The sequence below is a fragment of the Heteronotia binoei genome, chromosome 11 (genome assembly GCF_032191835.1).
Source record: "Heteronotia binoei isolate CCM8104 ecotype False Entrance Well chromosome 11, APGP_CSIRO_Hbin_v1, whole genome shotgun sequence".
Lineage (NCBI taxonomy): Eukaryota > Metazoa > Chordata > Lepidosauria > Squamata > Gekkonidae > Heteronotia > Heteronotia binoei.
In genome coordinates this window covers 43919125-43943193 of record NC_083233.1, presented here as the reverse complement: position 1 = coordinate 43943193, position 24069 = coordinate 43919125, and the positions used below count along the sequence as shown (strand labels likewise).

General features: G+C 40.5%; 1 protein-coding gene across 3 annotated transcripts; it reads right to left on the bottom strand.

The window, feature by feature from the left end:
• Window positions 1-1852: 1852 nt before the first annotated feature.
• On the bottom strand, window positions 1853-15298 carry MOSPD1 (motile sperm domain containing 1). 3 transcript variants are annotated; one of them, XM_060249857.1, is made up of 7 exons: window positions 13544-13600; window positions 10033-10079; window positions 9414-9671; window positions 9175-9250; window positions 6847-7067; window positions 3208-3369; window positions 1853-2956 (listed from the first exon to the last, which is right to left on the bottom strand). In XM_060249857.1, exons 2-7 carry the CDS (start codon window positions 10073-10075, stop codon window positions 2925-2927), a joined length of 792 nt encoding a protein of 263 aa, XP_060105840.1. In that variant the 5' UTR covers window positions 10076-10079; window positions 13544-13600; the 3' UTR covers window positions 1853-2924. The 3 variants fall into 3 exon arrangements, with proteins under 3 accessions (XP_060105840.1, XP_060105841.1, XP_060105842.1); XM_060249858.1 differs by lacking the exons at window positions 10033-10079; window positions 13544-13600 and adding an exon at window positions 15108-15298; XM_060249859.1 differs by lacking the exons at window positions 10033-10079; window positions 13544-13600 and adding an exon at window positions 14982-15045.
• Window positions 15299-24069: the final 8771 nt, after the last annotated feature.

The following is a 24069-nucleotide window of genomic DNA, read 5'->3' as shown; positions in this document are numbered from 1 at the left end:
TTATGAACATACAACAATACTGAATGTGGCAATATTGCATCCATACTGGTTTCCAGTATGTTTTAGGTGAGACTTCACTAAATTTAGTTACTCAACTAAATTGTCATCTGACCCAACCTCCTCCATCTATGTGCCTGTTGTTCCCATTGGCTACTGGGGTCCCAGTATTACTTCAAAATTCTGCTAGGTCACAACTCATCTCTGTAGCAGTTACATGATGGCCAGCATTTGAGAAACAGGTAGCTATTGACCCAAAGGGAAGTGAAGTCTCAGTAGCAATTGGGAAGAAAAGCAGAGGATTGGTGCGGCTTTGGTACTGCTGTCAAAGAATACTGTAGCACTGCACATCATAGAAGTTCCCTGTCCATAGTCCACAATAGGCAGCCTTGTTGTGAGATGATCAGCAGCAGGGGATTTTGGGGGAGTGTTAGAGGCTATAAATTAGGAGGCAAGAACCAAACCATGGAGCAAACCTTGCAGGAAGTTCACCTGCACAAGTCTCAGTGAAATGTTCTTGCTTAGCTCTTGTTCAATTGTTGATTACTGCAAGGGAGTAAAGAGGAGGTTCAGGATTTTCTCTTGTAAGAAAAATTCAAACTACATTATACCACACTCCACACATTTTTAGGGAAAGGCCAAACCAGCAAAACCCACCAGCATTGTTGGCACATATTTAAGAATATGTTTACGTACAAATAGGAAATGAACAAAGAAACTGTCAGCCATCTTACTGAATCACGTGTAGAACAGGCAAAGGTTTGGAAACCCGTCAGAAGTATCTTTATACACTTTTTTTTTTTTGCGATTCCCCACTTATGCTGCTCTTGGGGTCTTAAGTCCTCCACAGGAGCAATGGGAGGGGCATTTCAGGCTGCAGTGGGGGGCGGGTCACAATTCTTTGCATGGAAATCCTTTAGTGTGAGGAAATTTTAGTCTTAATCTCTGTAAGAGCAAAGACAAATTATATCTGAAGCAGCAAAATGATAAATTTCCAGCACAGTAGCTGCTGAATGCCTTGGGCCAAGAACAATCCAGTCCTCTCTTCCACACTAGAGCTAAGACCATTGTAAACAACCTTACAGAACAAAGCAGTTGCAGGACATGCTATTGCATCACTCACTAGATAAGACTCATTGAGCAACCCACACGAAAGCACTTAATGACGTATCTCTGCCTGGTCCACTGCACGTGATGCAAATTCTCACTACCCTCTTCTTGCTAATAAAAGTAAAGCAACAACAATGGGAGAGGGTTATGCATGAGTAGATGCAAAGGGAATATGCAATACTTAGTGTATCCTCTTTGCAATAAAAGTTAAGCAGTATGTTCACAGCTGGTCACACATTACAGCTCTCTGTCTATATCTCAAGAGGCCTATATAGCCTGCTAAAAAGCTGAGGCCTGAGTTTCTGCACTAGCATTTTACATTGCTTTTAAACATTTAACAAAAAAATAGTTACACTCCCAATGATATTTACAAACAACCATTTACAAATCAGTAAAATATAATGTACATGGGCCCAATGTCCAAATTGTGCCGAGGAGCATTGTACCATTTTGGCATTTGACTTTTTATCAGCTAGTGACGAGTTCACCTTACCCACCTCACAGACAACCAGCTTACTAAATGATACCACATACATACTGATACATTACCACTTGAGGAAAGGGTGGTTTGAATCCTCCCAATAGTCCATCAGCACCTTTATCTGTTTTTCCAGTCATTCTTCTCACCTCCCTGCACAAACATTGTGGCACCACCATTATGAAACATTTCACTCCCAAATCAGTCTAGGTGCAGTAGGTCATTGTTTTTATGTTCCGTGTGTATATACAGAGGGTAGCCATGACAGAGTGGGGGGAAAGGTTTAATTTTTCAAAACATTCTTTACACATCTCAAAGAGCATTAAACCTTTTTAAAAAGCTTTGGATGAGAATGAAATAACCCAAGCATTATAGTAAGTGGGTCTAGGGAAGAAAACAGGAGAAATTTCTTTTGAACTAGACAAAGGAGATCTACCAGAAGATGCCAAACAGATAACAGCTGGTTTCCAAGGATGGACGCAAGAGTGAAAAAGTATACAAGTTGTAGAAATAAATCCTCAAAATCAGTTTCTTGCAAAAGAGGGGAAAAAACCAAACATATTTAATGACATACATGTCAATAGAGGCTTTGTCTTTGTTTCTATACATAATCAAGCAGATAATATCAAGTCAAGGGAATGTTAGTCTCCATCCCCCAGTGGAGTGGATTCTGTACCAAGCTGATCCTTGCTGAATTATTAAGGTAAGCACCAATGTGCAAGCATTGAGGCAATATGTTTTAACAGAAACTGATACCACTGCTGCAAGTATAAGCCCTGTGTCCCACATTTGCCAAAGATATATGAAGGAACTATTTTCCTATGTAAACATGACACTGTCTTGTTTATACTGCTTTCACTATCAGGTTATCAACTTTTTATGATGCCTGACCATCCTGGGATTTATTCTGTACATAAAAATCATTTAGCACTAACCGCAATACTTACAGGCATGGAGTAGACAAATTAATGTTGCAGGGAGAATTGCTGGCTTTTATGGTGATTAAACACTGATGTGAACATGGATTCAAAAAAACCCCCAACAAAATGTTATTTTAATAAGATTTTGTACAGTAGGCGAAGATATAAAAGATTCTCTGGATTCATTCACTAAACAATTTATAGCTGTCTGTAACAGAAGCACCTCAGAGCGCTCGAGTCTTTTGCAGTTAAACAGTTAAAATATTACTAAAAAAAAAGTACTCTAAAATCATTGAATTGTCTTTCTGTAGCATCTTAATGAGCCAAATGGGAGTCAAAAGACAGTCCACATTCATGATATGAATTTATAACACAGTAAAAAAACCAAAAAGAATCTTGACATCCAATTAAATTATCACTCATGTTCTCAGGATAACCATGGTGATGAGACCTGAAAGAAAGGAATCAGAGAACATGTCAAACTGTTTTTCTTTTTAGTTTAGCCTGACAAATTATCCACATCAAGTGGTTAGGGAAGAACTGCAAAATATATTGTTCATAATCAGTTTTATTCTTTGTTTTGTGAGGTTTTATGCTGAGATTGTTTACTTAAGTTTGTAGTGATGTTCTAACACCAACCAGCCTGATAGCCAAGTTTTGCTTTTGAATGTTTAATATCTATATGTGAAAATGGATGCTTACCTAATACATAAGCAGCGACTAATTTTTGATTCACACTTAAATGGAGGTAGAGAGGCACCAGGGAATCCACTTCTCCCAATGTGGGAAGCATGAGAGCTGCAATGCACACTATTCCCAGGAAGACTGTGAGTAAACTAGGCCCTGAGGAGGCAATTCTGTGCTCTGAAGGAAAAAAAGGAGAAAAGACATTCAGCATCATGCATGAGCAAAGCATTTCCCTTTCAATTATGCTTTCCCCTTTTTAGTGTGCTCCGCCCACATGCTCACTTCTGCTATAAGAGCCTAAGAGAGCAGTGTATCACTCAGCAATTACAATTATCCTTTTTCACAAGAAAGAGAGCTACCCAAAACAGCAACAAATAAAACAAAAAACCTTTTGTATTATCCTTTTACAGTACTTGCACAGAGAAAAGGAAGGAAGAACCATTGCTGTTATAAGACTCCACAGCAAGGAATTATGAACCATGGCAAAGAACATGGTCGAGAAGCTTAATTTCCTTTTTAAAAACTGAAGCATGTTTCTCATAGTCACAGTCCAGCAAATAGTGTCCAAGCAATTCTCACAGACCTGAAACAAAGCTACCCCACACATACCCCAATCCCACACCATATATCCATCCAATTCCATTAAATTCCTATTTCTCAAATATCATAAACAGACCATATCACAGTAATGGGCTTGTAACCTAGGCTGCCTTCCCTGAACACCCAGGGGAAGTATACCTGTTCCCTCACACCCTTGCTCACATCCATGCAATGGAGGGAATTAAGCAAGCATTCCAGTGTCAGAATTTCAAGGCATTTCTCTGTTCTAGTAAGCTCCCAAACTGTCAATGACTTCTAGAATCCTGTCACCGTCTCTCCACTTTTGTCCCTACCATGGCATGGCATGGGGAGGTGGTGCCCTCAAGTGGTAGATTCTGGAGGGGAGCAGCCTCTGCCTTGCCAGGAGATAGGGGCTCCTAATATTCCTTTACGTCCTGCTCTCCCAAGGTGCTTTGGCCACTGACCATGTTGCAGGAAGAAATACAAAAAATAGATCTAAGCATCTGGGAAAGAGTGTTAGGTTCTGTAGTTTCTCAGTGGCAACAGCAGATGGTATCCCTTGTTGAACCAGTGCTGGTCACCCACAGTTTCCTTCCCCTGCTCTGTACTTCAGCTTATGCCAATGTGTTCTGGATTTCATTAAAGTGCATTAAGGGAGCAAGGCTGCAGTGTAATGGATCTGCTCAGGAGGGGAGTTTTATTAAGGAAAAGTTTTTCTTACAAAGATTGCTTTGCCGCTTTAAACAGATATGTTTGCATGTGTTGCTCTTGGTTCTGCACACCCCCTCTTCAACAAGCCCATCCCTGCAGCATTATTTTGCCATACTAGGATTTTTTCCTATTAGTTTCAAATGCTGTTACCATATTTTGCAATCTGCTTACTGATTGTCTGAAAAAGTTTTTTTTTAAAATCATACTTGGAATCTGTCTTGATTCCCAGTGAGAAAGGTGAACTATAAATGAAAATAATATATTACTGTGCTAATAAAGGAAACTTGCAAAATTTATTCTGAATAGCAAATTACTATTAGTATGTGGCATGGCTCTGGTGACAGAGACCTTGGCTTAGCTCATTTGTGTCTAGCTCTGGCAGGTTAAGAGATCAACTTTGAAATCCGTAGGCTTTGGGGCTTCTACAGTACACTTATTTCTGATGCAGTCTAGAAAAAACTTGTTCATATTACCACCCCTCATTCTTCCTTTGGAAGCAGACTGATTGGGACAAGACTGCCTGAATATATGAAGAAGTGCCAAACGTTTCAAAATGTCTCAAACAAATAAGCACTTGAACAATGGTTTGGCCTATCCCTGAAGACAACGTACCAGCATGCTTATCTTTTTTAAACGAGTTAATTCATACTAGCAAAACATTAAACAAACTGTGAAACCAGAGGACCATTTTTACTGAATGTTTTGCACGCCCCATCCCCATGACCTTGGGAAGAAACAGGATTGAAACCTACATTTACTAAATAAAACAAATGCTTTTAATATTAAAGTAAAAACATCTAAGCAACATTTTAAAGCAACAGTGTCTATGGAAAGAGACAATGTTGCTCTTGGCTTTTCCTATCATAGAGAGAAAAATCACTCAACATGTGACATCTTGTATTTATGTAAAATACAGAAATAAAAGCCACATGGAAGAGTGTCAAATTTTACCCACAGTGGGATCAAGCAGATGAAGGGGCAGAGGTATGCTGAAAGCTGACTTCATTCTCACCAAAGGCTGGGTGGATGGCTCCTGCCCTACCACAATGGGGTCTGAGTGCACCCAGGTGCGTAACAATGAGGGCATTAGGGAGCAATGCCCCCCACGGATGAGTACTCACCCCACAGGAATTTTTTTAATACTAAAAAATAATGTAAGATGCACATGGGATTTCCAAAATGACCCCAGGCACAGTTAGGGAAGCTTCAGTCTCATTTTCTTTATTCCAGGCCAGAATATAAACAGATTGTTAAAAATGCAAAATAAAATAAAATTACAAAATACAAAAGATAGACAGGTGAAGATTTCTCCCTCCCCAACTCATGTAGTTGAGGAAGCCAGTAGTCACAAGGAGGGGAGGAGGAATGAATGGCAGCCTTTCACCCCCTGAAGCTGAGTCCTCTTCCTCTTCTGCTGGCTATAGGTGGGGCAGCCATCCCATCAACAGCTTCCAACTCTCTTATTTCTCTTCCTTTCCCCCAGCTTTCCTGACCCACTGGATTTCCCAATGCTCCACCACCCAAAATTTTCTGGCTACACCCCTGAGTGCACAGCTTTTCTTTCTTTCTTTACTTCATTTATACCCCCAGTGAGGACTCAAAGAACCTTAACATTGGTTTCCTGTCCTCCATTTTATCCTCACAAAAATCCTGTGAGGTACATTAGGCAGTGTGTGTGTGATTGGCCCAAGGTCACCCAGCAAGTTTTCATGGCAGAAGAGGGATATAAAACCACGTCTCGCAGATCCTAGTCCAACATTCTAATCACTTACGTGGAGGAGAAAACCAATCCACTTGAAACACCTTCACGGCTAGGAATCTGTTAAGGGGTAGCCTTTCTTTTCAGAGCCACTCCACCCATCCTGGTGACTGGAAATTTACCAATCTGCATAAGAGCAGATCTCAGCATTCTCCTACACTCTTGCATGATCAGGAGACATAATCCAGAAAAGGGGTATTATTCAAAGAGGGGCAGGTATCTTAGTGGCTGGCAATACCACAAGCGCCACAAGGGAGCACTTTTATTCCTTGCCCCATGGGTGTCTGAGGGCACCCTTTTACTTTTCTCTATAAGAATGAATTGCAAATACCGAATGTGTGTGTGTGTGTGTGTAAAATGCTGCACTCAGAGACAATATTGCAATGTCAGCAAAACGTGCTCACTATTCTCACTGTAATGCCAGACATTTTGTTAGTCATTCATAAGCAGAATGTTCATCTTTGATCACAGCTGCCAGGGCCACTATGGAAATCATATGGAACAGAACATATATAAATAAAAGGGTTAAGAGGTGCATTTTCCCCCCATAAGAGTAACAATGATTTTTAAAGAGGTGGCTCTCTAGAGATCAAGCCAAAATAACATCCTAATTATCTAGCTACCTGGCTGACACAAAGTCTGCTCAAAGAAGACACTTTCAGTCAGGTGTTCTTTTATCCTTTTTTCCTCTTCTTCTTTCTGCTGCTCCTTCGCAGTGGGAAGCAACATTGCTATGACTTCTTTCCGCCCTAATGCTTTCCTCTGGCTTTGCTCAGAGACCTGGAGCCGAAATTTGTCTATCACACCATAGTGACAAGGTCGAATATCTCGGTGACGAATCACACTGTAAGGGAAGCAAGCTTCATGATTGTTATGCATTATCTTGGGAGAGGAAGGAAAGCATTATGTGATTACTGCCAATTAAAATGTATAGCAGTGTTGTTACTCTTGATGAAAGCATGAACAGGTACTTAAAAATTATATAGTATTTTGCTCACAGAGAGAACTTCTCATGGCCTGATTTACAAGCCCTCTCCCTCTCCTATTTTAGACAGTAGATCCTGATCTACTAGCGCAACACAGTCAAACTCTATTCTATTAAGTCCACATGTTAGATCTTAGGAACATTTTATTCTGATATTTATCAGACATTTATCCCACTCTATCTCTAATGAACTCAAGGCGGAGTATATGACTCTCCCCACTTCCATTTTATACACGCAAGCCTGTAATGTCGCTTAGACTAAGAGAGAATGGTTAGCACAAGCTCATCCTGTGAGCTTCACAGCAGATTGGGGATTTGAACCAAAGTCTCCCCAGGCCTAGTTCAAAATACTAATCTGTGGGTCCCCAATCTTTTTGAGCCTGCAGTCACTTATGGAATCCTGACACAGAGGGGTGGCAAGCCCAACCACAAAATGGCTGCCACAGGAAGCAGAGCCACACACAGAAGAAGACTAAGGACAGAGGAAAACAGGGATAATTCTTTAAATACATTGGGAAAGAAGAGTGAAAGAGAAAAAAAACAACACTGTGGTGGCAGCCACTGTTGAAACAATGTTGTTTTAATGTGCCCAGCCCACTGGATCTCCAGTGGCCAGTCAGAAGCCCTGCTGCCCAAGTGCCAACTGGCTCCACTAACTTTCCAAAAACATTTACTGGGCCCCAGGAAAGAAGAAGATGACTGCAGATTTATACCCCGCCCTTCTCTCTGAATCAGAGACTCAGAGCGGCTTACAGTCACCTATATCTTCCTCGTCCACAATAGACACCCTGTGAGGTGGGTGGGGCTGAGAGGGCTCTCACAGCAGCTGCTCTTTCAAGGACAACTCCTGTGATAGCTATGGCTAACCCAAGGCCGTTCCAGCAGGTTCAAGTGGAGGAGCGGGGAATCAACCCGGTTCTTCCAGATAAGAGTCTGCACACTTAGCCACTACACCAAGCTGTCTGTGGATACCATGGTGCCCACAAACACCAGACTGGGGACCTCTGTGCTAATCATTATCCCACACTAACCCAACCTATTCCAAGAATTCATACAATGAAGTGTAAAATACTTTTATTAGTTGTCCTGGAATGGCCATGAAATTAAAGGATCACATTGGGGTTGAGAAAGATCTGGATCTTGCAAATCTTTTTGTTAATACTGCCTGCTGTAACATGCTGGTGGATTCCTTTGAAGGGGTAGTTCTTCCCCACAGTGACTGTAGTTTTCGTTCTCATACTGTTGGCATCATCATGGAGTATCTGCCATAAATAAGCCATAAGGCAAAAAGGGACTCCCAGTGAAGTGTCTCTTCAGTAGGATTTTTCATGTTCAGTGTTATATTATAGAGCTCAGCCAAAATGTTCCCCCTCTACTTTTTTGTGAAACAGATTTGTCCCAGTAAAAAGAGACTATGAAGGGGACAGAAATTTAGTTTCTTTGTGAAAGTGGCTACTGCCACTATAAGAACTGCCACTTTCAAGGAGAGCACTGCTACTGTGTACACCAACAGTATTTCCTATTTCTTTGACAGAACTACTATCTTTTGGTGAGAATTTATACCTGGGACAAGTGACAACAGAGTTGGTTAGAACACTAAAGGAAAAAACAACAAAAATGAGAGGATAGTAGATTCTGAAAAATGCCAAAGATTTAAACACATCATATTCGTTGCAACATGTGCTGATTCTGCCACTAATTTCAATTAAGGCTACTATTTGCTTGCCATTTCTGACCATCAACTAATTAGACATCTAGTGTAAACAACAAAAAGCCATTACAGATTTTCTATAATATTTTAAACTTTTTCAAGGAATTCAAAACTTGATAAATTGTTTCAAAATGCAAGTTAGTTTTTACTAATTTGTAGCACTATGAAAATATGTTGTTTTGGGGAAAAGCAGGGCCGCTATTCACTCCAAACCTGTTTCAATACAATCCAACCAAAAATAGCTATTTTACTTACATATCAACACAACACTGAGGCTTCACTGCACCTGCAGCATCCACCACAACATATTTATTTGGAGTTGTACAAAGAACTGAAATAAAAGAAAATTGGAAGTATTAAGGCATAAATACATCACAAGCTTGATGACCATACTTAACAGTCAACACCTATTCTGGCTACAGTTTCTCTGAATTTAAATAGTACAAAACCATACTGAAACAAGTTTTTAAAATGAAGTTGTACTTGAGACCCACCTTTGAATTTTAAGGCAAATTCATAGGGATTATAGAGAGTCAACACCTGTTTGTGCGTTGACTGGTCATCAGCATAAAATATAAGTTCAGTGGGGAATACAAAGACTGGAAGATTTCCTTCCACTAACTCTGGCTGTCTTTTTTGTTGCTGCATTGGCACAGAATCCTTTGTGCTGCCCTTTCTGCTTTTAGGATGTTTTGTCCCCGTAGGCTTCTGTTCCAGATTACTTTTAGGAAAGTGAAAGCATTTTGGCAAACCTGCAGGAGGAAAGAAAATAGCAATGATAACTGATTTTGTCTTCATAAATTTGTGGTTGCTTGGAAAGCAGATTAATAATGTAATAATACTGAAACAAGACTATTTGCTCACAGATTTTTCAGTTTCAAACCAACAGTTCTACTATGATATTTTTAAAAATACCCTTTGAAAAATATTTCCACATGTGTGCAGCACTAGAAACAGCCATTAAGATGTAAAGGACCCAATCTATAGTGTATGAGCCTCTTTTAATTGATATTTAGAACAAAAGATTACCCTAACTGCAACAATTTTTACTTCAAGCCTGGTGTGAAGAATGATACTTAACATTAAGGATGATGAATAAAAGACATTACTTACTGGTGTGAAGTATGGGGGAAAGGGACAACTTTTTTTGGTACATCTGTCTGAATTAAACAGAAGATAAAATTTAAGTTGATATCAAACAATGGTCATCCCAAGAGATGCCTCTTTAAGCTCTTTTATACAGCATATTCCTAAACCTTGTCCCTGAAGGACCTATGCAAGTGTACCTCAAAAATATGACTTCACATATGAATGAGTAGTAGTGGAAGGTGACACTGGTGGATCTATCAGACAATGGCAGTGACACTTCTGCTAACTGTGGTCAGTTCTGGCCATAAGAAGGCAATGGTAACCCATTTTTGATAATCTCATACCCTGAAAAACCCTGCTAATACAGAAATTAAATAGATTACATAATTGGAAGCAAATGATGAAGAAGCAATATTTCTGCTGCTAAACAAGACCAGCAGCTGACTGTAGAACAGACCATGAACTGTTAATATTAAAAATTAGAATAAAGTTGCAGAAAAACCAAAACATGCACAGTGCCAAAATTAAATCTCAACATCATTGTGAAAAATTTAAAGACCACATATAAAGAACACTAGATTCAAATGAATGGGACCCATAAGAACAATGGATTGAAACTAAAGATATTATCAAAGAAGAACATGCAAAAGACTCTTCCAGTAGGCAAAGAAATGGCTGATGATGGATGAATCTCTTACAATTGCTAAAGGTAGATAAGCAAAAGGTGACAGAAACAGAAAACTAAATGCAGCGTTCCAGCAACCAGAATGTAGAGACACAGAGAACTACTATGATAACCAGTGTAAATAAATAGAAGAGAACAACAAGAAAGAAAAAAGATCTATTCCACAAGATCCAAGAAATCAAAAGAAAATTTAAAAGCACAGAGATCCGAAAAGATCAACATGGAAATACATTAGCTCAGCAGGACAAAATGAAGAAAAGATAGGTACAACATACTGAAGAACTATATGGAAGAAATGAAAGGATAACAGATTACTTCAAAGAAGAATCTTTTGAAGAACCTGCAGTTTTAGAAAGTGAAGTGAAATCTGCAGTCAAAGCAATTGAGAGAAAATTACCAGAAGCAGATGGGATATCAATAGAACTATTTCAAGCTGCAGAAACTAAATTCATCAAAATCTTAACAAGACTATACCAGCAAATGTGGAAAATAAATGCTTAATCTATCTTCCAGTTCCAAAAAAAGGAGATGCCAAAGACTGTAGTTATTTCAGAACCTTTATTCTTGGCCAAGTCAGAATTCTGGAGATTGTACGAAGTGATCTGTAAGGAACTTGCATATTTCCCTGAATTCTGATAACTTTTTCTGTCTTAGGAAATGAATAAGATCTACAATTACTTTGCACTATGTGTCTAATTATTAGGATTCAATTCTTCATGAACTACTTGTAATTAGTATTCACTACCTCATTTAAACACAGAAGGAGTCCAAACTGGCATTGTGCCAGTTCACAGGAACAAACAAGGTCAATTAAAAAAATTAATTCCGGCTCTATAGGAGAGCCAGTTTGGTATAGTGGTTAAGTGTGCAGACTCTTATCTGGGAGAACCGGGTTTGATTCCCCACTCCTTCACTTGCACCTGCTGGAATGGCCTTGGGTCAGCCATAGCTCTGGCAGAGGTTGTCCTTGAAAGGGCAGCTGCTGTGAGAGCCCTCTCCAGCCCCACCCACCTCACAGGGTGTCTGTTGTGGGGGAGGAAGGTAAAGGAGATTGTGAGCCGCTCTGAGACTCTTCGGAGTGGAGGGCGGGATATAAATCCAATATCTTCTATCTTCTTCTTCATCTATATGTATAAAAATTCTAGGAAAAGCTAATAACTAAAGTTTGCCCAGAATATCAGTAATGTGTGTTTTTAAATCATTAAACATATTTCAGAGGAGTCACAGTAGCTAATTAAATAAACATCTAACTTGTCATGTGATTGAGAGAGCCATAATATACATTCACACAAATCAAGAGACCATTGTTGTGGGAAAATTTTGACTGGTTCATATGTGATTTGCTTATACTCTCTAATATTTAGTGCCAAATCTTTATGGGCCATTCAGTAATTGTCTATTAATCCTTCAAGATATATGTCCAGTTTCCAGCACTCCATGACATGATAGAGGCTTACAAGATTATGCATGGGATATAGAGAAAGAAGTACTTTTCTCCCTTTCTCACAATACGAGAATGAAATTGCTGAGCAGTCGGGTTAGAATGGATAAAAGGAAGTACTTCTTCACCCAAAGGGTGATTAACACATGGAATTCACTGCCACAGGAGGTGGTGGAGGCTAGAAGCATAGCAAGCTTCAAGAGGGGATTGGATAAACATATGGAGCAGAGGTCCATCAGTGCCTATTAGCCACAGTGTATTGTTGGAACTCCCTGTCTGGGGCAAGTGATGTTCTGTATTCTTGGTGCTTGGGAGGGGCAACAGTGTGAGGGCTTCCAGTGTCTTAGCCCCACTGATGGACCTCCTGATGGCACCTGGGTTTTTTGGCCACTGTGTGACACAGAGTGCTGGACTGGATGGACCTTTGGCCTGATCCAACATGGCTTTTCTTATGTTCTTATGTTAACCAGCATTGCCACCACACACCTAAAGTACCATGAGTTAGATCATACAAGTTTTCTGCTGAAATAAAAGGGAGGACCCTCTCTTAGATGTTTGAAAAAGTTGTGCTGGGACTGTGGAGGGAGGCTGCACTGGGGACAGGAATCAAGCAAGACTATTTCTCCATGGTCTTATACCAGAGGCAAACTCTGTCAGGATATATGTTTTAATCTATAAAATGTGCCCGCACTGTCTATGTTGTATCTTATCTTATAGTTTCTGTTTTTATATTGTTTTATTATTATTTTATTGCTGGGTTTTAATTGTCATTTATTCATGTCTTTAATCTGCCCTGAGCCCTCCTATGGGAAAGGGTGGAATATAAATCTACTAAAATAAATAAAATAAATAAATTCACCACTCACTATCTTTAAAACATTTTATCTTTCATTGACAATCAGACGTAATAGTTTCAAGAAAGTAATTAAACTGAGCTTAAAGTTATACCAGCAATAGTATTGTTGACCAATACTTATATATTAATTCATTTGTCATGTCTTTGGTTTCTACCTGTGAGGTAACCTAAAGTATTACTAGTTACAGAAATAGATGGTAGCTGCTGAATGTTATGTAGATCACTACAATTCATAACACAGACTAGCTACCTATTAACATATTTGAATCAATTAGGTCAGGGGAAAGCTGCTAAGAAGATGATTAGTTTTCCCCACTCATTCAGTGCACAATTACAGGTGGAAAAGAGTTCCTACTCTGTACTAATGATTGTGAATTTTTAAATGAGGAGAGGTTGGGGGTTAATATATCAAAAAACAAGGATGTAATTTTATATGTAAACTTGAATATATCTGGAAATCAGAACCAATAGGTTCAACAACTGCTAGCTCTGATACCAACTTGGTGTGGTGCAGTTAGCAAAGAAAGGTTATTATCATTATTTATGGCCCAACCTTCATATTTCAGCTCTCCACAAGGGAAACATTCCAAGGCTACTTTTTGTCTTCAGCCTAAACAATAAAAGATATTGACATGATGCTGGTTTGTCTACTGGGACTGGCTGGAAGTATTCTTCTTATGACCATCTCCCTACTCATTCTACTTTTTTCCTTTTGTAGAGTGATGTTTAAAGTCTAAAAATTAAATAAAAAGGTACTAGGACACATGATGCAATACAAAATCAATGTTTGGGAGTCAGCACTATGAGAACTCACAGCAGTTACTCACAAAACATAGTCCTGCCAATTGATCCTTAAAACTGCACATGTATAAAATTATTTATGCTGGAAGCCAATAAAAGACAGGAACCTGGATAGGACTGATGGTGATGCCACATTTCTGAATCACACTGTTGTTCTTGGAAATATTAAGGTTACAGAAATCTGAACATAAATCAGAATTCTACTCCCCTTCTCCCCATTCCCAGGGCTCTAATAAAACACACCCCTTCCTAAATATTTCAAGCAAATCTGGCAAGGCACAAGGGATCCAAGAAACAAGTGGGAAATGAACGTGAACTGCAAAGAGAGGCAATATTATCCTGGTACTCTGCAGGCCAGCACCCCGACAAAAATGCAGCTGGGCCACGTGATGTTTACAGCAGGGGATGTTGTCCAGGCCTGTCAAGGCAGCAGCCAATGGGAAAGGTGGGACGGGCAAAAAAGAGAAGCCACAGCACCAGATGTATAGACCAGACTTTATCAGCTTCTCCCGCTGGCCACTAGCCCCTCTCAGTGATGTTTTAGAGCTGCTGTGGCAGCCAATGTTGGATTTTATTTTTAACAGGAGTGCCAGACATCTTGCACTTGTTAAGGGTCATCCCTTATGCAACTCTGCAAACTCCACAGTACAGAACTTGCCACTCAGGCAGTTCTATATGAATCCTTGCCAAATTGTTGTTGTTCAGTCACACAGTCAAGTCCAACTCTTTGCGACCCCATGAACCAAGTCCCGCCAGGCCCTCCTGTCTTCCACCATCCTCCATCATCCTTGTCAAATACCCTTCTACAATCCCCAAATAACTCTAAAAGTTCTCACACACATTCCACCTAAAAGTACCACTGTTGAAGACCAACAATAAATTAACAATTTATACAAGAAATATTAATGAAACTCCCCCTCCAATACCATTTGAGGAGGAGGGACAACCCGGCACTGACACCGGTTCTTTTCTGTTCTCTCTCCAACTTAAGGTGGTGGGCTAAGTCTGACCTTCTAGGGATTATCCAGATTCCCCCAACCATCCCCCCTCAATGACAACTACCCCCTTCCTCCCAAAGAGATGGCTGATGCCGCCACAAAGCTGCCTCAACAGCCCGCATCTCAAAACTGGTCTCCTGTTTCGAGGGTAAGACGTGCGTGGTGGTGGAGGAGGTTTAACGTTGCTTTCACATCATGAATAACATGGGGGAAGGGAGGCTGTTCATCTCATCCGCCGTCACCTCACGGAGAGTCCGAGAAGCTAATATTTATTTTATCCCCCTCAAGAGGAGAACACCCGCCCACCACCTAACTCACCCGACCGGCCAGGCCTGCCGACTCCAGGCTCTTTTGTCAGCAGCAAGAATAAAAAGCAGCCGCAGAAGCACCGCCTCCCTGAGGCTTCGCTCGCTCCTATCCCCGCCCCTACCGCAGCCTATCGGGCCGGCTCCTTTCGTCACTGGTCGCTATGGCTGCCGGGAACGTGGCGGACTTTTGCTTTACCGGCGAGAAAAAGAGCAAGAGCGTGTCGCCTATCCTTGACGTAATCACTTTCTTTCGGGGCCGGCAGGAATATCTGTCTACGCCTGCGTACAATGGAAAAAATAGCACTTCGAAGCTGCTAACACGAGACAGAGAGTGGTGGCAGTTGTATGAATTGGCGCATGCGCGTTTTTCTGAGGCCGATCTGTCGGAAGAACCGCTGCAGGCTGATAGCTGGTGGCGGGCTTTTGAGGCCCTGAAGCAAAAATACACACAAAAGTCAAACTAACAGGAAAAGGGTACCTGTGTGCCTATAGAAATATATCGGTTGACAGTTATATTCCTTTTATGGCTTCCTACAGGAGTCGTTGACAAAATTCGTTTCCAAAATCTGAGGCAGCTTCAGGTGATCACTTTGCCCTCCTCTGGCGGCTTTGCTACCACCACCAGTAAAATAAAACCAAGCTTCGGCTTCTCTCCCTCGAAGCCACCGAGATAGGGATGAACTAAAACAACATTTTTGAGAAGCTTCCCGGTTCAACCTCAAAGGCATTTGTCGTGGCCTGTAGCAGAAGGAGCCTAGTTTAAATAAGAATCCGCCTATAACGTGCCTACCCTGCGTCATGCATATAAATCAAGCCGCAGCAACGTTGCCAGTTTCCCAGTGGGGTTTGGAGTTCTTCTGAGATTACAGTTTATCTCCAGACTACGGAGATCGACCACCCTGGAAGAAATGGCAATTTTGGAGGGCAAACTCTATGGTATCAGTCATCTTCCTGCTCGTTCTCAAACTCTGCTTCTCAGGAATCGCCCCCAAATCTCCAAGGTTTCCTGAGCTGTGATGCAATTTATCTAGGAATAAGCACGCATGGCAATGGGCTATTATAAGAATTTGTTATTGTTATTAATCTGCTATAATATAATCTATCAGAATCTTATCTTCGGTATTCTTTCCAGGAACAGCAAATCTAGACAATAAACCTTGTACTGTCTGTATAAAAACTTCCAATTGCTGCTGTGCAAAATCTGTGGCTCTTTGTATATAATAACCATGAGTTAGCCCTCCTATGTGACTCTAGCCTCTGCAAGAAAAGCAAATTGTATTTGCATGACTGCTGTGTTTTCCCTAATACAAATCTCCATTATCCTATTTTTAAAGCCACTAAGATAGGCTGAAACATGTGTACAGCCACCTCTGATGGTACACACACAACAGCCATGGTACACATAACTCTGATGGTACAAACAGAACAGCTATTAAATTAGACCTCTAATAACATCTGTTTCATTTTCCTTCCTAATGTCTGCTTCCAATCTGATGTAGTCTTTATGGTATCTTGCATACATGTTACTATTCTGTGAAATTTATACTAGATATAAAATGTGCTATATGATAAATTCAAGGAGCCATACAGAATGTCTGTTATTAAGAAGAAGAAGAAGAAGAAGAAGAAGAAGAAGAAGATATTGGATTTCTATCCCGCCCTCCACTCCGAAGAGTCTCAGAGCGGCTCACAATCTCCTTTACCTTCCTCCCCCACAACAGACACCCTGTGAGGTGGGTGGGGCTGGAGAGGGCTCTCACAGCAGCTGCCCTTTCAAGGACAACCTCTGCCAGAGCTATGGCTGACCCAAGGCCATGCTAGCAGGTGCAAGTGGAGGAGTGGGGAATCAAACCCGGTTCTCCCAGATAAGAGTCCGCACACTTAACCACTACACCAAACTGGCTTAACAGATGAAAGAAATGAAAAAAGATCTAACATTTACATTTGGGAAACACTTGAAGAGACTGAATTAACACCACAGCTCTCCAGAGTATTATGTCGTCCTCTGGTTTTGAGGAAAAGGAAGGGCAAAAGAACAAGAAAAAGCTGCTATAGGAAAGGAGCAAGATTTTGAAGCCCAAATTATAGTCTCCTGCATGTTTTTGAAGCTTAAGCCCAAACTGTACGCCTATCTCTGTGATGGAATAGGAATGGTGTATAGATTATAAATAGCTACTAGTCTCTCGTTTAGCAAATTTGTAACATTCACTGAGGCTTTTTTTGTACTTTTGCTCTTATGGAGAATTTTTTTTTACAATTTTCTAATTTTTAAATATCCTTCCGGATATTGTGTTCTGGATAAAATTTTCCTGATGTTCTATCCCATCATCCTTGTCTCTAGATAGTGATTTATTTCTTCTTTGTAAAAGACAATGCTGTGATTATTGTTTGGAAAACTGTATTTCTAATTTCTGCTCAGTTACTGAGATCTCTAGATCTTTGTCTACACTAGACCTGTTCTCGCAATGATTTCTCTTCACTAATACTGAGAGTACACCCCTTCAATACAAGGCACTTTAGAGCAAAGGCATTCACAGCTTGCTTGTAATTTAAAATAGGAGACTGGCCCTATGATTTTTATTAGATTGTTAATTCTAGTTTTTAAAAAAGCTCTGTGGATTTGTTGCAGATCACAGATGTGGCAAATAGGAATATTTCAGGAATGTCTTCAGAAGTCCTTGGACAGCGGAAGGCAGTCTGGGCTTGAGATCAGCAGAAGCAATATGTTGCAGTGGCCAAGATTCTGCATAGGTTGTTGACAACCTTATTAGTTGGTGAGGAACATCACCTGTTGGACTTTTGCTGGAGTGCTGGGGTCTGGCTTGGACCAAAGAGGCAGTGGCACAGGAGGCAATGGATGCACTTTGCTTGGGGTGTCAAAATACTTGGAATTACCCTGGCATGGGGTCAGGAGATGCTTTCCATGAAATGTTCACCCTATGGACTCATTCTACTGCTCAATTACACTCAATATTCTCCAGCTTTTGGAGAACAAAAAGCATGCACAACCATTTTTTAAATTTACAAAATATTTTTCTGTATACCTGGGGAGTCCCCAGAGTATGTATAACTCTCCGTCTTTTTTTGTGGGTAACCCTGCTTCAGCGCTCTACCAATAGACATTGTACTATCAGATTTGCTGTTAAGAGTAATTGTTACTAGCAAGATGGCCTCCAAAGGAGGAGTATTTATTAGACTGTTTTTCCTTCCTCCCTATAGACCCTAAGGCAGTGAGCTACAGTATCAAAACTAGATCAAAACAATTGATCAAGAGACTATAAAACTAACCATGAGTTTATAAGACCACATCTTCATCTCCTTGGGGTTGAACTCACCCTCTCATCTTCTGTTTTCCATTGAAGTGCTCTTTCCTACAGCACTACTAGAGCTTTAAGAATTGCCTCCTTTGAGCTTGCTATTACAACTCCCATTCTTCCTGATCTGGGTAACTCCCTTCTCCACTCATAAAAAAGCATGTTCCCCTTACCCATATAAACATGTAGTATAGATCCAGGTGGGCAACCATGTTGGTCTGAATTGCTGAATTACAAGTTATTTTGAAACCTGGAACCAACACCTCCCTGGGACTGAACAGGGATATTGGTTTCTTATCTCATTACATATGCTAAACCCATCCTCACCAAGTAGCACTATACATCCACTGTATTCCAATTTCTTTCTCTTTTAGAACAGTATCAGAATAATGTCTGTGATATTATGCAATAAAACAGTCAAAATCCCTCTCCAATGGAACATCACAACAGACTCTAATTTATTACTCTTCACAATTTAGAGACCTAATGACATTGATATCAATCTCCAATTCTGACATTTGTTGCTAGGGTTGCCAAGTCCAATTTAAGAAATATCTGGGGACTTTGGGGGTGGAGCCAGGAGACATTAGGGGTGGAGCCAAGATCAAGGCTGTGACAAGCATAATTGAACTCCAAAGGGAGTTCTGGCCATCACATTTAAAGGGATGGCACACCTTTTCAATTCCTTCCTTCCACAGGAAATAATGAAGGATAGGGGCACCTTCTTTTGGGGCTCATGGAATTGGACCCCCTGGTCCAATATTTTTGAAACTTGGGGAGTATTTTGGGGAGAGCCACTAGATGCTATACTGAAAATTTGGTGCGTCTACCCCAAAAAACAGTCCCCCCAGAGCCCCAGATACCCGCGGATCAATTCTCAATGATTTTCTATGGGAATAAATGTCCATAGGGAATAACAGAGTTCCCAGCAGACATTTCCCTCCCCTCCCCCTGCTTTCTGACGACCCTGAAGCGGGGGGAGAGCCTCCAAACCGGGGGATCCCCTGCCCCCACCTGGGGATTGGCAACCCTATTTGTTGCCTTTGCTGTTTTTTCCGCTCAGTCCACCCAAACTGACAATTACCAGACTTGTCATTCTTTTAATATGCTAAAAACATTTCACTATTTTGCATACTAAGTCACTGCCCACTCTCTATATGTAGGACTGCTAATTCCATCCCATACTATTGTCTGATGAAGTGTGCTTTTAGCACACACATTCTCAATAAAACTTTGTTGGACTTAAAGGTGCTATTAGACTCAAACTTTTACCTTGGTAAGTCTCTGCTTTCTACATGCATGCCTCCTGACAAGACTTGAGAGGTTCTGATGAAGGAAGCAATATGCCTGATTGGGTGAGACAACTGTAAGCATACTGGGTTGTGATAGAAACATAATTTTCCCTCTGTCACCATGTATTGATTGGCAGTTTCTAACCATAGCTGATGTGTTGGCAAGCACTACTGTGATTAATGTCAGTGGAGTTTATTATTGCCAGAGTAACTATTCCTATGTTCCTCCTATAACTGTTGCTGCTCCTTCTATGCTATTCCTACATCCACCATATTTGCTTTTAGTTGTGGTGTGCTGCTCACTTTGTGGCTGGGTGTGCATAGGATCCTGACCAATGTTCCTTCTAAGCTGCAGAGTCTTGTGAGCTACTAGCATTAAAGCTGTGAGCTACTGCATAAATTATTGTGCTCTGGGGCCATTTTTTCTGAGCTAAGACAAAAATGTGTGAGCTGGAGGCTAAAAATTTGTGAGCTAGCTCATGCTAACTCAGAGGGAACACTGATCCTGATTACATTATGCTGCAGGTGTAGTGGGCACCCCATACAGCAGAACCATAGGACTGACCTGCCAAGTTTCCTTTGTTTTTAATTTGACAATATTCCCCACCCTCATCTTGGATGGGGAAACCATACTCTTAGCATCTGATCTGGACCATGGATATATAAAAGGTTACATATAAAATCCACTTAAGATCATCTGGTTTCCTTAAGTGGATTTTATATGTAACCTTTTACATTTTAACACTTGTATTGCCTCATCGGTTTCTTTATTCTTACCTTGCTACCCTCTAACAGAGAGAAGACCAGGTCAAAATATCTGAAAAGTACCAGCCATGTACCAGAAGGGATTAGAGTTTGAAAAAACCTTGATGGACCAATCAGAGGGAAACAGCCCACTTAAATCTAATGTTTTGCTGCTAGCTGATTAATTGCTTCACCGTGGTGATTGCTCACCACCTCCATCTTGCATTACAGCCAATTTTACCCACACACCAGCTCACAATAACTGTACCCAATTAACACCTAACCATTTATGCCTATATATTCATAGACGCACACTTGCACGCAGATGATGGAAAGGGCTGTTTGTGCAGTTGGCCATAGGTCATCTGGTCACCTGTCATGGATAGAGGTCTAGGTGAAAAATATGAAGCAACTTACTTCAATCCTCCCTGCAATTAGCAGGATGAATGCATTTTTAAAAAAAACTCCAAAACTATTTATTTGCTTATTTTAACGAAATTGTGTACTATCTTAGTTTTTTTCTCATTACAGGATTAGGATAATTTTTATGTTGGGTGCTTAATGTAAATGTTATTAATATTGTGATTATATTAAGGTGGTCGAGGGTCATTTTTTTTCTCTTCTAGTTCATCTCTATACAGAAGCAACACAGTAATTGTTACTCCAGAAAGGTGATTTTTTGATGCAGTTACAGAAAGAGCGTCAATCCTTTATTTTTAGTTTTACAGACAAAGAAGGATGATTAGAGCACTGGAATGGAGCAAGTAACTAAATAAAAGTACCTTGCAGCTACTGGAAACCTAACCAAACAGGATGATGGTGATACTGAACATACTTGGAAACAAATCCCATTGAAATCAATATAAATTTTGAAAATGCATTTAGAATTGTCTAATAATTGCAGTGTACACATGGTTTCAGATCCTTTTCTGTCAGCCTAGCTGCTTCTAGGAGTGTCACATATACTTTGAACAATTCCACCTTTTTGGCTTTTCCATCAGTCTTGCAAATGTTCAGGTGTGCTTGGAAAAGCATGTTTTTTATGTTTGTGGTTTGTGGATGTATTTGAAAACAGAAAAGCTGAGCTAGGTCTCTCAAACACATAGATGGTATAGTCGAATTTTGACACCAAGCCAGATTTGTAATTTGCCTTGTTTCTTATGGTTGATGGTTTTTAAGTAGTTATTGTTAAATTTGGTAACAGCATTTATAAAAACTATAGACACAGAAGCAAAGCTAAGTGTTATGGAGAACAGTATGTCCACCAACGTGTATGTGCGTGTCATTTCATAGAAGGATTAAATGATTTAACTCTGTAGAGGCTAGGTGATAGTTAATAGCAAGTTTCAGAGATGTGCTCTTGCATACATTGAAATATAATTACAAAGAAGTATGTATTTTTGTACTTTGTAATAACCATAGGGTGTAAACCTTGAACAAAGTGTTATTCTAAGTAAAGAGATTTGTGCTTTTGTTCTGCATAATTGAGACATTTGCTCACTTTATTAGGATTTGAGAGCTAGCAGAGTGTAGGTGTTAGAATTCAGCTGAGACATGGGGGCTTTCTAAATACCCCCTTATCATACACAGAGTTCATCACTTCTTAGTCTTGGTCTTCTATGGATGTTATGGGAGCCCTTTACACCAATAGTTCTCTAATAGCTGGGAGTTAACTCGCTAGGCTACATCATGCTTGTGTGAAGGCCAATATAACATGCATCTGTATTATATATTAATTTGATTTTATTCTGTTTTGTATATTTTATTGTGAACTAAGTACTTTGTACTTAAAGGCTTGGGAAAAGTCACCTGAATAAGTAAAAATAAACAATAAGGGATAGGCAGGATCTTTCATTACTAAGATCCATATTAGGAATGTTTTCCAAGTTTCCAGGAAAGTGTTACTTTTCAGCAGCAAAAATTAGGCATCTTGTTGTATCTTCAAGAGTTTTTATTCTAGCATCAGCTTTTTATTTATTTTATTTAGGATACTTATATTCTGCCTTACCCTGTGAATGGGCTTGGGGCAGATTACAACATAAATTAACAAAACAAGTTATTAAAACCATGAAAATAATCATTAAAACAATTAACCTCATAGTTACAAACAAGAGACAAGAATAGTTCACTTCTGGGTGACGTCATTGAGTCGTGCACATGCTAAAGTCCCCCGCTGGAGAGTGGGGGGGACTTGGCAACCCTATTGGCAACTGTGGTGACATGGGCCTCCATTGAAAGTGAGGCATCCAGGATCACTCCCAGGCTCTTTGCCTTCTGGGCTGGCAGCTTGATACCTCCTTCTACTCCACCTCAGCTCAGGTACAGGACTTCGGTCTTTGTTGGATTAAGCTTCAGTTAATTCTGCTGCAACCATCCAGCGATGGCCCCCAATGCTTCAACCAAATAATCCAGGGCAGAGTCCATCAACAGATAGAGCTGGGTGTCATCTGCATACTGGTGACAACCCAGCCCAAGCCCCCAGGCTAACTGGGTGAGGGGGCACATGTAGATGTTAAACATAACTGATGAGAGAATTGCCCCCTGTGGCACACCACATTCAAGTGGGTGACACAAGAAGACCTACTCACCAAGCGCCACTCTCTGTCCCTGACCACAGAGAAGGGAGAAGAGTCATTGTAGGGCAACCCCCTGAACTCCTATCTTGTGGAAAAGAACCCACTTTTTCCAATATAATGCCTCCTTACTAGACAGATGTGATGTTAAATATTGTGAACAGTAGGGTCAAAGGGCTGTGAAATGAGGGAAATACGGAGTGAGATGAAATTATGTGAAATGCAGATGTATGCAAAGACCATTAGCAATAATTGTCAATCTTAGTTTTCTTGGGGGGATGCAGCGGAATAGAGTTGCAGAATCTCTTCCTGGAAACAAAAATATAAAAAAAATGTTTAAAAGTTCATGAGGTGCACCCATGTGTTTCTCCTCCCTCTTGAGTTCCAGCACCTCTTTTTCCAGAAAAAAAGCCCTGGCTAATACATATTGTATGTTAGTGACTATAAGCATAGCTGCTGCTGCAAGAACCAATAGTTTTTTTGGTTAATGAGCACAGTACAAGGTTTTAGTTCTGCAAGTGTGCTTGATGCACAGTGGAATAATGTCAAGTGCTAAACTTGTACGAGATGATACATAGTTGGCCAACTAAACCAGTACCAGTGCTGCCTCTGCTCCAGACAACACAGATTAATTTTAAACACAAAGCTCTGACCAACAAGTATTTGTGCCATGAGGGCCCTTTATGCAAGGCCTATTTCTAGATGGTTCTTACTGCTGTTGCTTCTTCTTTCGGGGGGGGGAGGTACATGGCCAGTACTCTCCAGTTGTTTAGACCTAATATATATCTACTGGCAGATATATGCCAAATGTCTGGCATAATGACTGGGATATTCAGTATATTATTTTAATTATTTTTCCTGTTGGGCAGTTCTGATAACTTGAAGACTCTTCCTCCCTGTCTCTCACTCTCCCCTCCCCCCTTGCAGGTAGCTGTTAATGTGCAATGGTAAAGAGTGTTCCATGACACCTGATGGAATAGCTCAGCAGTTTCGGAGAATATGCTGTCCTTTCCTAGACTGCTGGGAAATTACAGGAAGCAAACGAGGCT

Coding starts and splice junctions, on each gene's coding strand:
- MOSPD1 (XM_060249857.1), bottom strand. CDS start 10,075: ATGTACCAAAAAAAGTTGTCCCTTTCCCCCATACTTCACACCA. Junction 9,251..9,413: donor ATTTGCCTTAAAATTCAAAG/GTGGGTCTCAAG, acceptor CTTTTATTTCAG/TTCTTTGTACAACTCCAAAT. Junction 7,068..9,174: donor CCTCAGTGTTGTGTTGATAT/GTAAGTAAAATA, acceptor CTTCCCTTACAG/TGTGATTCGTCACCGAGATA.